This window comes from Clarias gariepinus, chromosome 24, assembly GCF_024256425.1.
Source record: "Clarias gariepinus isolate MV-2021 ecotype Netherlands chromosome 24, CGAR_prim_01v2, whole genome shotgun sequence".
In the NCBI taxonomy this organism is placed as follows: Eukaryota; Metazoa; Chordata; class Actinopteri; order Siluriformes; family Clariidae; genus Clarias; species Clarias gariepinus.
The window spans coordinates 6,659,931-6,672,835 of record NC_071123.1 but is presented as its reverse complement, the minus strand read 5'-3'; the positions used below and the strand labels follow the sequence as shown (position 1 = coordinate 6,672,835).

Here is a 12,905-nt window from a genome sequence, read left to right as displayed (position 1 = left end):
CATAGTGCAGATACGAATTACACCACTACTGTAGGTAATGTTAAGATAAATGTTTATATTTGTGTTTTTGTGCTGCCACTAAATCCCCATTCTTTTTCGGGAAACAAGTATAATGGCTAGCATGCATTACCTTACCTGGCATGCTGTTGGGAGATAGAGTGAACCTGAAAAACCTACAGGAAGCCCACACTGTTAACATCTCCCAGTTAAAGTTATTACATTGCAAACTTGTAGTCTCAGCATACCCTGATCAGCCATCACCAACTAAAGGCAACTAAAGGTAAGATGATCTCACAGTCCAAGAACATGCAGGAGATCCATTTTCCTGGGATCGTTCTCATAAACAAGAAAGTGCTTGGCTTGTGGTCCAAAAGCCTATTGAAATTACAGTAATCGCATTAGATACATGTGTAAAACACATATCTAGATATACATGGATTTAAGGATCCATTTAACCAACCCTTGTTCTCGGAAACAAGGACTGACTTGTATATATTTATGACCTTGGTATAGAAGGGAAAAGAATAGGATATTGGTATAGAATCTAAGTGTGCTCTTGGGAACAAGGAACACTACATGCTTGCAATTACGCATTTTGGTTTTTCGAATTCTCTGTGTTAAATTGCAATTTTTTTTTTTTTTTGATAAATGTTTGAAATTCCATCTTGGTTAGAGGACATGGACTTAGTATGAGCCTAAGATCCATATACTGAGAGGTTTTTCAGGAATAAGGTATTCCCGGTTGTAAATTCCAGTATTAGATTTATATCCATGGCATTTGGCAGACAACCTCTTATTATCTGGGTTAAGGGCCTTGCTCAAGACAAGAGCAACTTTTAATTTTAATGACAGACTTGACAAAATGTTGCCCAGCAGGAAAAAGTGCACAGAAAGGAAGCATGCTACTGCCTTGTGTAGTTCAATCCAATAGAAGTGCTAGTGTAGGTCAAATTAATGAAAATATTAATGCTGGTTGTGTTAGGAAGGTGTCAGAACACACAGTTCACTGTTATGGTGGTAAAAGAGGGACCTACTCAACATTACGCAGGTGGTCATAACATCTACATAAGATCTACAGTAGGGGTTTGTCATCTTTTTTGTATCTCATAAAAATAATATTCAAGTTTAAATAATGATTAATTTCTTTTATTTGGCTTATTTATGGCATTTTATATTTTATAAACAGTGTATGTTTATCTACTGTATTCCTGCTGCTTCAGAAATGCTCTCCAGCTTTAGCCATTTCTTGGCTTTCAGTCCGACATCCCACAATTCTTTGCGCGCGTAGGTTCACACCGATGACCAAAATGGCGGACTCAACGGTAAGTGCTCGACGAATCCCTGTTTTTATTTAGCCGAATTGATGGTTTTAATTAGATAAATACCTAATTGTGACGAGGCTGGTTTGCATTTTAACGTTTTCTTTTTTGATAGCCGGAACTTGTCGAGGGCTGTCGTCTTCCCGTGCTGAGAAAAAATCAAGAAAACGAAGACGAATGGCGTAAGTACTGGCTGCTAGCCTGCATGCTAACACGCTAGCTGCATAATAAAGCAGCTGTCATGGCGGCGCACAGTGAAGCGGACACGGGCGCCTGGGGATGTAAACAAAAGCCTGGTGTTACAGTCGGGAGGGTGATTTTAACTCAAAATACAACCTAGGTCAAGTGCCAGTGTACTTTTAGATCTACTGTCATGAACAAGAACAAGCTGCGAAGTTTTCTTTTAGAAATATAAAGTGGGCAAGTTCATGTTGCAGTTAATTACCTTTACCTTTAAATCTTAGACCAATGAATAATCCTTTAATTTAGATTTTAGAATTTAGAAATTTAAAACAGGAAGCAGTATTTTAAAATATAATGTTAAACAAATGTTTATCCATTTTTCAATTGTTTCATCACGTCTAAAAATGAAAAGAAATCATGAATCCAAATCTGAATATATAACAGTGGAAGTATGTTTGAGCCTACTCCGGTTCAGGCTTAGTGGTAGGTTTCTCGCCCACCATGAGGAAGGCACAAGTTCGATTCCTATCCAATGCCCCAAACACTGGACGCAGTGCCGTTCCCAAGCTCAGAAAAAATGCAAGGGTTCCGGCATAAAACCTGTGGCAAGTTGTTGTGCGGATCGGATCGTTTTGGTGTTGCCACCCCTCAATATGAGCAGCAAAAAGATAAGCAGCATGTTTGAGCTTAGCCAAAATTAATCTAAAGAATACATATAGTCTAGTGTCCATCAATCCGTCTGTAGTCCAATTAGGGACATTGCATTTATTCTCTTTTTATGACCGTGGGAATTCACACATGCATTCACACACTCACAAACAAACTCCTTGTACGCAGTCCCAAAGGTGGAACCAAACCCAGACCCTGAATGTGCGAGGCAACAGTGCACTGTCAAGCCTTCATGCTGGTTTCTAATTTTAATTGGATTAAAATGAGATACCAGCATATGCATTAATAAGATAAGGGGATTAAATATTATTTAATTGCAGCATTGTCGAAGTTCTTAGATTTTTTTTCCAGCTGTTTTGAGAAGAATCGCTATTCACAATTGCATTGACCCCACAGCTTCCTCCATGTCTATTGATCCATATTAGCAGTAAACCATGTGCTAACAACAGTCATTAATCTATTTTTACTTCATTATTCTAAGCCCCTAACAAAGCAAGAAGAAATGGGGAAGCTTTTATTTTATTATTTTTAATACACTTTTGGTAATATTTTTTGTTATTCCTTTCTAGCATTAGCTGAAATTCTCAGTGTCAAAGAGGTCCCTGGAAAAAAGCTCTACTATGTTCACTACATTGACTGTAAGTACTTTATTTGTATGGTCTTTAGCCCAGTTTTGCTGTTAGAGACAAGAATCACACGCTGTAGTAAAATTATTGGAGTTTAGATTGGCGGGCTATAAATGTGCAATGATGTGAAATGTAGTGATTCACCTAAATTGCAGGTCTATCATTATAGGTTATTTATTTTAGAATCTGACATGAAGATCACATTCTTGCATAGTCTTTTATAAAAAAAAAGAAAAGAAAAATTGGCTTGGAGTTTGCTTTAATCCAAGAGTCCAAAACCTGTTTAAGAAAGAAAGTATTCTGCATATTTAATACAGAAGATATTTCTGAATTATAAGAAAAGGTACAGTCATATCACAGAGCCCATCTAATTTATGGAGCTGTGTTCCCTGTCAGTGACATTTTAGTTAATGCACTTAATTTGTTTCAAGTTAACAAGAGGTTGGATGAGTGGGTCACTCCGGACCGGCTGGACATGAAAAAGCTCCAGTTCCCTAAAAAGGAGGCAAAGACACCCACGAAGAACGGCCTGCCTGGCTCTCGGCCCAGCTCACCAGAGCGAGATGTGGTAAGAGAGGAGGTATTGGATCACCGTTAACTTACTACTTACAATAAAAAAAATCCTTTACCTCCCATTTTTACCACTTCTTGAGCGCTGGGACTGAATTTCAGATTCTGTCCTTTAAAAGAGGTGGTCAAAATAGTAAAATTGTATTCGCAAAAACAATGTGAAGTAAACTAAACATGATTTGTTCCCTTTAACTGTGCTCTCTTCCTTTTTGTTCAAATTCAGAGGAAAAGTCTAGATCTCAACGTTCAACCTGCTTCAGCACCTTCCAGAGGCAAAACCCTTCCCACACCGGTACAGCAAAACCTTGCCCGTTCTTTACTAAAACACGCGCACTCAATTAATGCCAGAAAAAGGAATTTGGGGGGGTTGTAATTAAAGTGACATGGTGACTTTTTCCTTGTGTTTGTAAAAGTGCTGCATAAAGTTTCATCAATTCAACTGAGTCGGGGATCACACGTGGTGCAACTGGTTACAGTTTCAAGTCTAAATCCTGGTCAGGTTCATTATTAAATTGTGAAAAAAAAATAGTGTGCAATATCATATTGTGGAAAGAATCATTAATCATAAATGTTAACATGCTAATATTAGATATAATGCAAAGGTTTTCTCCCCTTAAATGTAAAAGTTAATTGGGATTAACACAACATGCCACAACAAAAGTTAATTAAGATTATGTATTAGTATTCACATTTGGGTAAATACCCTGTAGAACTACATGTTCTTGCAATTGCAGCATTTTATTCCATGAGCATGTTTTATAACATTTTTGTAAATAAGTCCCAAACCAATGTTATGAGACATTTTGTGCAGATTCCTGACATATCAATCAAATGCTTGATAAAATGTGGAAATGTTCAGGGTCATTCAAGAGGCTAGTATCTTAATTAAGCCAAAGGCTTACATCCTTCCTATTTGTTTTTGTGCTGAGACTTGTATTGGACATAATGATAAATCAGAAAATGGAGAAAGCACCTTTATGCTTGTTATGATGACAATGATATAAGCAATGGAATGGAAGAAGGGTAAGAAAAATTAAGATTTCTTGACGGTGATCATGGTTCAGAAACCAGTGTGTACATTATTATTATTATTATTTTTATTTTTTTTTAATTGAAGGTTAGCAGTTTTTATTAACCGTAAATGTTAATTTTACGTTTGTGAAAATGTTTTTCTTCTGTAAGGAAGAAAAGTAGTTTTGATATTTTTCTGCTTGGTTTACAGAAGAGGAAAGCAGAATCAGTCTCCTTAGCATCGCAAGTTTCTGCTGCGACATCAGTGCCTTCACTTCCAAGTTCAGCAGAGGTCTCGCAGGCGTCTGTGTATCCCACAGTCCGGGAAACTTTCAGTACCAAAGCCAGAGAAGAGCATGAGCCGCTTACCTCTCTCACCACGGTAACACCTTGCCCAAGTGCTCTGTCTCTCTCTACTCTGGCATCCCCTCACATCCTATTGGACAATTCCATGCAAAGATCAGCCATGCCCTGGGAAACAAAAGTAGGCATAATTCATAGGGTTCCTACCAAACCATACTGATACACTGATTGTATTGGCTAAACTTTTACTTGCAAATTAAACGGTAAAGATTAAAACACTGAGTGTAAAAAAGCACAAAGAAAAAGAGAGAAAATTTGTTTGTGATTTAATAATTATATAATATATAGTTATTATAATTATAATAATATTTTATAATTCTATTATTATTATTATATTGTAGTTTGATTGTTTTCATAATTACTAATTCTAATTATTATTATTAGAACTTACAATTCCAGCATGTTCTTAAAATAGTTTGCAGAGGACTTAATCAGATATGAGTTTCTACTAAATTATAGATTTTTTTAAATGACACATTTTCATATCTTTTTGTGTTCATAGAGTGTCTTTAAAATGAAGAGTTTGTAGAAAACCTGTACTCTCTCATGAAAGTTAGTCAGTTTATTGTGACATCCATGACAGTTATAAAATACTAGATATTTTTAGAATGTAAATGAACTTTGAGAATTTGTTTATTTTTAGATGAAGACAAAAAAAAAAAAAAACGTACGTTCTCTGAGACTGCTGGAATTGCCCTTTTTTTTTGGTGTTGAATTGAAATTATTACAGGACCCCTAGTTCAGTATCTTTACCTAGAACTGTTTAATGTGATGTTTTTAACTTTTCAATTCAACTGAACAGAAGTTCACTTTATCAGAAAAAGAAGAAAATGTGCCTGTGTTGTGTGTGCGTTCTCTTTTGTATTAGAATGGCACAGCGCGCCGACTCATTCCGTCTCAGCCTGGCCGGAAGAGGAAAAACTGTGGCACTGATGAGGTAAACACGGCAGTCTGGAGCCCAAGCCTCAGCATACTTTTCCTTTTATTTCTTTATCAAAGATCATTGTTAAATATATAACTTATTTTCCGTTTAAGACCATATGTCTACAAGTCATGGTTATTTTGTCATAAACATATTTTATGTTTTATTTGTAGTCTTATTCTTATTTTTTCATTTTATTGTCATGTCATTAGAGACTTTTAACCATCTGGCGACATCAAGTTTAAATTCCGGACGACATGTAATGGTTTTAAATTTGTTAATGTCAATTATAATTAAAATTTTAAAGTTTTGCAGTTACTTAAGGACTTCTGGGAGAAGCTAATCATAATCATGGTTTATAAAACCTGTTTCGTAAACACACTAAGGAATCAATTTAGAATAACACTAATAAATCAAACTCCATTCTGACCATAGCAGATGGTCATTTTATGGAAATATAACAATATATATAGGAATATGTTTTTCCCAGACAAATCTGCCAATTACGCATCTGATTAATTTATGAAATTTATTTTTTTGCACCATCAAGACAAGAAATTCTAAATTTAAACTCACATATTTGCTTCTATGAGTAATTGCAGTAGCTACCATATTACTTATTCAATTCTGCAATTGTCTTAAAGTTACAAAGAAGGTAGTATAAGAGTGAAACCTGTCTGTGGCATTTTATTCCATTAAAAAAAAATAATAATAATAATATATATATATATATATATATATATATATATATATATATATATATATATATATATATATATATTTTTTTTTTTAAATACTGAAGCCCTGCAGGACAATGTCAATCCTGTAGTTTTTGTTTACATGAATGGATTTATGTTTTTTTTTTTTTATTTTTCTTTTTTTCTTGTGGAAAAAGAGTCCCATCTAAAAGAAGTAGTGTTCTAATTTGAGTTTAATTTTCAATTTTGTCCTCAACGATTCATACAGATTTAAATACAAAAATGATTGACTCACGTATTTCTTTACAAAAAACTACGTTATAATTTAGATGTAAGGCAGCAGTAGCCTACTCTTCCCAGTATAGGGAATGTGTAAAATTCTTCGTGTGGTGATTTTGCATACACTACACGCATGATTGAGATTACTAACACACACGCACACACAAAAAAAGCCGGAGATTTCTTCTAAGATTCCAGTCTGTTATGCTGTAACATTTTTTCCCCCCTCCCGTGTCAAATGCAAGTGCCCCAAAGCCTTTTGCAACCCCTTGTGTTTTTCTAATAGATGATAAAGGTATTCCAGTATAACAGCCCTCGCAGCGCCAGTGGCTTTCTGCCGCCGGGAGAGGTCCGTCTCATTTATTTATCATTGTCTGTTTTGCTGTGTGACAGTCACAGGGTAGTGAACAGGGCTCTGTATTAACATGATGGATCCACCAACATCAAAAAACAGTTGCTGGTTTTATTTGAGTGGGATCAGCCTTAAACTTGTGATTTTCATAATGACATGTGGAGTTAGACCTTAGAGGTAGGGTACAGGAATAAGGCATTAGCAGTAAATGAACAGTTTATTAATTTAAGCATTGAACATGATAAGTTTTTATTTCAGAGAATGATAAATTATTCAGCTCAAATTGTATATTGAGTTTAGAAGGTGGAAAAGAATTAGGACTACAGTTCAGAGGTGTTTGATTTAACTCAGCCATTTTTTAAGGCGTGGCTATTTTGTGATGAGTTCTGTTCTCTCTCTGTACAATGTCAGGACTCACAGGATAGCTCGGATGGTATCCCCTCCGCCCCACGGATGACCGGAAGTCTGGTGTCCGACCGCAGCCACGATGACATCATCACGCGCATGAAGAACATCGACTGCATTGAGCTAGGACGTCATCGGCTCAAGCCCTGGTACTTCTCTCCGTACCCGCAGGAGCTGACCACACTGCCCATCCTCTACCTCTGCGAGTTCTGCCTCAAGTACCTCAAAAGCCTAAAGTGTCTACAGAGGCATTTGGTATGTTTTCACACTAAAATGTCAACTACTGCTCTGTCATATCAAGTTACTGTGTATTGTTTATAGTACTGGAACATTTTGATGTCTGTTATAATTGAAAAATAAATAAAAACAATTGCTGTGCAATGAAACATGGTTTTTTAGAGAATTAAACAATAAAGATGCGGGAGGGGATGGATTTGGTGATACATCGTGGTTCTTTTGTATGGCATTTTATGTATCACAACACTGGCTCCAAATTCGATTTTTAGTTTATTTTTAAAAACTTTTAAAACATTTTCCTATGGTTGCATGTAAAGTGGTTAAATGTTGCAGCTCTTCTATAATCCTACAGGTGGTGCTCTAAACTATTTACATATTTGAATTTAGCACCGCATTCCAACAAATTATTTGCTAAGTTTTTGAAAGAATTCTACCAAAATATAAAAAAGCATTAATAGTGAAATATGTATAAACTTAATACTTGATACTAACAGAATTGCAAAACAAACCGAATCGGCACCTGGGTATTGTAATATCGTGTCGGGTGGTCACTGGGGATTCCCATCCCTAGTAATTCGTGTGGTCCACCCTACCTGTAATATAGCCAAAATATCATCAATCTGTTATAATATTTAAAATAAAAAAAAACTTAAAAGTGCAAGAAAAAAAGCATTTGCAACATGAACTGCACCACCAGTCAGGCTTGTACCATAGTCAATATCTAATGGATACAATATCTAATGGTGTATATTGTGTTATTTTTAAACGCATTTAATGGTGTATATTATGGTTAAACATTTTTAACCTGTGGAGTTTGTTAGAATATTTTATTTACTAACTTGTCAGTTAGTTTCATACAGGGTCAATTGGTAATTTCTATCTTTTTGTCGGAGCAGACAAAATGCAATCTCCGACATCCTCCAGGAAATGAAATCTACCGCAAGGGGACTATATCCTTCTTTGAAATTGACGGCAGGAAAAACAAGGTAATTATATTTCTTCAGTGCTTTGTAATATATCTCTAACTGATGTACTACTAGATGTATTTTGACATCCAAACTAAAAACCCTTCAACTTCAGCATGAACTCGCCACTTGTGAATATGAAATTTACCCAGTCATATCAGCTAACAATATTCAAAATAAATGACGATGACTGCATTCTCGTCACACAAACCTTAGTCACCAGCAGTGTTGCCAGGTAGTCAAAACCAAATAACCATACAGAGACCCCAGAATTATCATGTTTTGGGGCAAATTATTGTACACAAAAAAAATGTATTGCAGCATCCCAGAATTGAGCTTAGCATCATCTACATCTACCAAATAAACTGCAATGGACTTTAACTGTTCAATGTTTTTGAATATTGATTATTTCACCTACATATGCTACATTGTACAATGCTAGCTAGGAGGCGACAGTGGCTGTCTGATGAGATCTCAGTAGAGATGTGGATTGATTAATGGTCTGTTTTCTGTAATAAGATCATATAAATTAAATAACCAAACTGGTTTCAAATTACTCTGATAAACAATGACACCAAAAAATTGGAATTTTTACAATTATTGTTTGAACACCGTACAGAGACACATATTATAGTATAAATTTGATAATTGTGATACATCTGGCAACGCTGGTCACCAGGCAACTTAACTAACAAATGTAACTCATTGGAATGTACTTTTTTTTTTTTTTTTTTTAATAAAACTTCGTGTCTCATTTTGTTTTGCTTTATAGACATATTCACAGAACCTGTGTTTATTGGCAAAATGTTTTCTGGACCACAAGACCCTGTACTACGACACAGACCCCTTCCTGTTCTATGTAATGACTGAGTATGACTCCAAGGGCTTCCATATAGTTGGCTACTTTTCTAAGGTATGTTAAACAAAGCTGATTATATTTGCTGCACATTTCTAACAATGCCATGGGAAAGTCTTGATCATGTTGTTGTCCATTTGTAATGTTTAAAGGAAAAAGAATCGACTGAGGATTATAACGTGGCCTGTATTCTGACTTTACCCCCATATCAGAGGAGAGGCTACGGCAAACTGCTGATTGAGTTTAGTAAGTTTCACAACTCAATCTGTTTTCTCAGAAATAAAAAAAGACCTTTTAATGGAAACGAAATGAAATTGTTTATTGTGATTAAATTGTCCTAGTGCCTAGCCAAGTGCCTAAAAGTACAAATTTACACGCGACTGTTTCAGAGTAATTTATTTGCCGCTTGAAGGCTAATTCATAGTTATTGCTTTCAGTTCCTTTTTTACGTTCTATAGAATTTAGTCGTTAATGGCCAAAGTGAAATTGCTTACATGTCATCTCTGTCTCTCTCTCTCCTAGGCTATGAACTTTCTAAGGTTGAAGGTAAGACAGGAACCCCAGAGAAGCCCCTATCTGATCTGGGCCTGCTCTCTTACCGTTCCTATTGGTCTCAGACTATTCTCGAGATCCTAATGGAGCTTAAATCAGATAACGGAGAACGACCGCAAATCACCATCAAGTAAGCCCTTGAAAACCAGGTTACACTAAATACATCCTGTTCTCATTCTAAAGGTGTTTATTGGATTATGTGATGATTGCTGCATTTACTTTTTTTTTTTTTTTAGTGAAATTAGCGAGATTACCAGTGTAAAGAAGGAGGATGTAATCTCAACCCTACAGTACCTCAATCTCATCAACTACTACAAGGTGACCATTAATGCTTATTTATAAATGTATAATATCATAGAACTTTTATTCCTGGGTGTAAAAATCTGCTTGTTTATTTACTTTTACTGGTTGTTATAGCCATAAACATTGCATTATTGTAGTTTCATGCTGGTTGACCGAAATGTTATTTCAAATACATTTGAAATAAAATTTTTCGGAGAACATATTAATTGCCTGCTGTTTAAATGGAAAACCAGCTCTTGAACTCGATGAGAGAATGACCATGCAGGAAGTAAGCAACAATAGATATAACATCTAAAGTACCAGTCAAAAGTTCAGACACACTTTTTACTTAAATATAAATATATATAATTTATTTGTGATTTATTTTCTAGAACAATACTGGAGATTACCAAACTATGAAATAACACATTAGGTTATTTCATAGTTTGGTAATCTCCAGTATTGTTGGCATGGCATTAGGTTATTAAGTACCAACTGCAGTCAGTTATTTTAAGACATGAAGGCCAACTGGAACAGTTTTTGCAAGAACAGTATTGTCACATGGATTTGCAAAACCTGAAATCATGAAACGGGCTTGCATGGAGACCATCCCAGGAAAACAAGACCAAAACAGAGGAGAAGTTTATTTGGAGTTACCAGCCCCAAAAATCACCAATTAACAAACAGCACCTCAGATTAGAGCCGTTATGAAGACTTTACACAGCATCAGACACATCTCAATATTAACTGATCAAAGGAGCTTATTACATATTGTGAATTCCTTCAGTATTGTTTAACATTGTAGAAATAAATAATAATCAGAAAACACTATAGAATTAGAAGGTGTGTCCAACCTTTTGACTGGTAGTGCACTTAGTTGTTTCTTGGTCCTTATTTTACCATTATGTACAAACGTTCACAGTTTAGTTAAGGTATAGAGCAATACAAATAGCTTAAGAAGATAGTATTTAAGAAAAGCACACAATTAGCTGTCAATTAAGTCTCAATTATTTACAATTACATAAGTGAGTAGTGATATCTGCAAACTCTAGAATTATATCTAAGAGCTGTTGTCGTGAAACAGTCCCATTGTCACTCCTAAGGTTTCTTGTGTGTTAGGGCATCTCCTCGCACCTCTGGCTCATTCATTAGTGATCCAAATTTGTATTCAGACTCTTGTTAAAATAAAATTTAAAGAAATGCAAATGAAATTTAAATATACTCTTTTAACTGTTCTTCAGGGGCAATACATTCTCACGCTCTCGGAGGACATCGTAGATGGTCACGAACGTGCCATGCAAAAGCGACACCTTCGTATCGACCCTAAATGCCTCCATTTTACCCCGAAAGACTGGAGCAAAAGGGGCAAGTGGTAGAAATGCACTCCACTGCAACCTCTGGGACTGAAGCTTGGAGAACTGCAAAGTTTAATAGACTACATTTGCAGAAGTCAATTTTACAATTTTCCTGGGTCACTTTTTTTTTTTTTTGGGTCCTAATCGGAGATGACTTAAAAGACAAAAGAAATATATATATTAAAAAAGTTACTGTCCGTTATTCTAGTGATCATGCTAATGTGACCATCAGTCTTCAGATTTGTCCTTGTGTGCCCTTTAAAAATTTTTTTTCAAATAGGTGTTTGAGCAGAGCCAAGTGGATTTGCTTTTTTGAAGTACTTCAGATTCATCCACCTTCTCTTTAGATGCCCTTGGCTTACTGATCATCTTCCTTGTTTTGGGTCTTAATTAATTTACCACAAAAACTTTTTTTTTCTCGCACCCTTCGACCAGAGTGTCAAATAATCAAGTGACTCAGTGACTCAATCACAGACTTTTTGTTTTTCTACCAGCACAGCCACCTGTGGATTCTACGCACAAACAACTTAAAGGAAAAGGATGTTCGTTTTTTAGGATTTGTACATAATATACACCGTTCTTTTTTTTTTGTAAAGGATGTTTTTAAACTTGGTATTGCATCTCTGTGTGGGGAAATTACAAATCTGCATGGGGATGTCCGTAACAATAAGCCATGTCGAACTGTTACAAGAATGTAAATTTGGATCCATGTACAGCTGTCGATCTTTCTTTCTTCTTTTTCTTCTTCTTTTTCCTTTTTTTTAATGGTAAAAAGAACTGAATGTAAACCGTGAAACACTCGTGGCATAGTATTTTAATTTAACGTAAAGGCTATTTTCTGTAAAATCTCGTCCATGGTTGGAGATCTGTAACATGAAAGATTTCTATTAGTGTTTCTTCCCCAGTAATATGAACTATATTGATTACAAGGAGTTAGTTTTTTTATGTAGTGGCATCAGTGAAATATTCTGTTCTCACCTATTCACACGTTCACTTAAGTGTCATGTAATTTCCCTTTACACTCATCATTAAACGCCACAAGGTGGAACCACTTTTCATTGACGGAATATATCTGTCATTTTATCACGTGAAATACCTCTGACTCACTAATTCATTATAAATATTTTCATCTTTAGCCGATCATATGAGAAGTTCTGAGTCGTCTTTGATGTCCGCAGTAACATACGTAAAAATTTAATTTTTTGCTTTGTTGATTTTAAGGAGTTTTTTTTTTTGTCATGTATTCAAACAGACTCACAGT

General features: G+C 35.4%; 1 protein-coding gene across 5 annotated transcripts; it reads left to right on the top strand.

Annotated features, from left to right (window-relative positions):
- Positions 1 to 1,298: 1,298 nt before the first annotated feature.
- kat5b (K(lysine) acetyltransferase 5b) lies at positions 1,299 to 12,785 on the top strand. 5 transcript variants are annotated; one of them, XM_053485464.1, is made up of 15 exons: positions 1,299 to 1,322; positions 1,435 to 1,501; positions 2,741 to 2,809; positions 3,229 to 3,365; positions 3,591 to 3,659; positions 4,590 to 4,760; positions 5,610 to 5,678; positions 6,927 to 6,989; positions 7,404 to 7,652; positions 8,531 to 8,620; positions 9,372 to 9,512; positions 9,608 to 9,701; positions 9,978 to 10,137; positions 10,244 to 10,325; positions 11,531 to 12,785. In XM_053485464.1, the coding sequence occupies exons 1-15, from the start codon at positions 1,299 to 1,301 to the stop codon at positions 11,663 to 11,665; spliced, it is 1,620 nt and encodes a 539-aa protein (XP_053341439.1). In that variant the 3' UTR covers positions 11,666 to 12,785. The 5 variants fall into 5 exon arrangements, with proteins under 5 accessions (XP_053341439.1, XP_053341436.1, XP_053341438.1 ...); XM_053485461.1 differs by having other exon boundaries at positions 1,300 to 1,322; positions 4,590 to 4,862; XM_053485463.1 differs by having other exon boundaries at positions 1,300 to 1,322; positions 3,229 to 3,377.
- Positions 12,786 to 12,905: the final 120 nt, after the last annotated feature.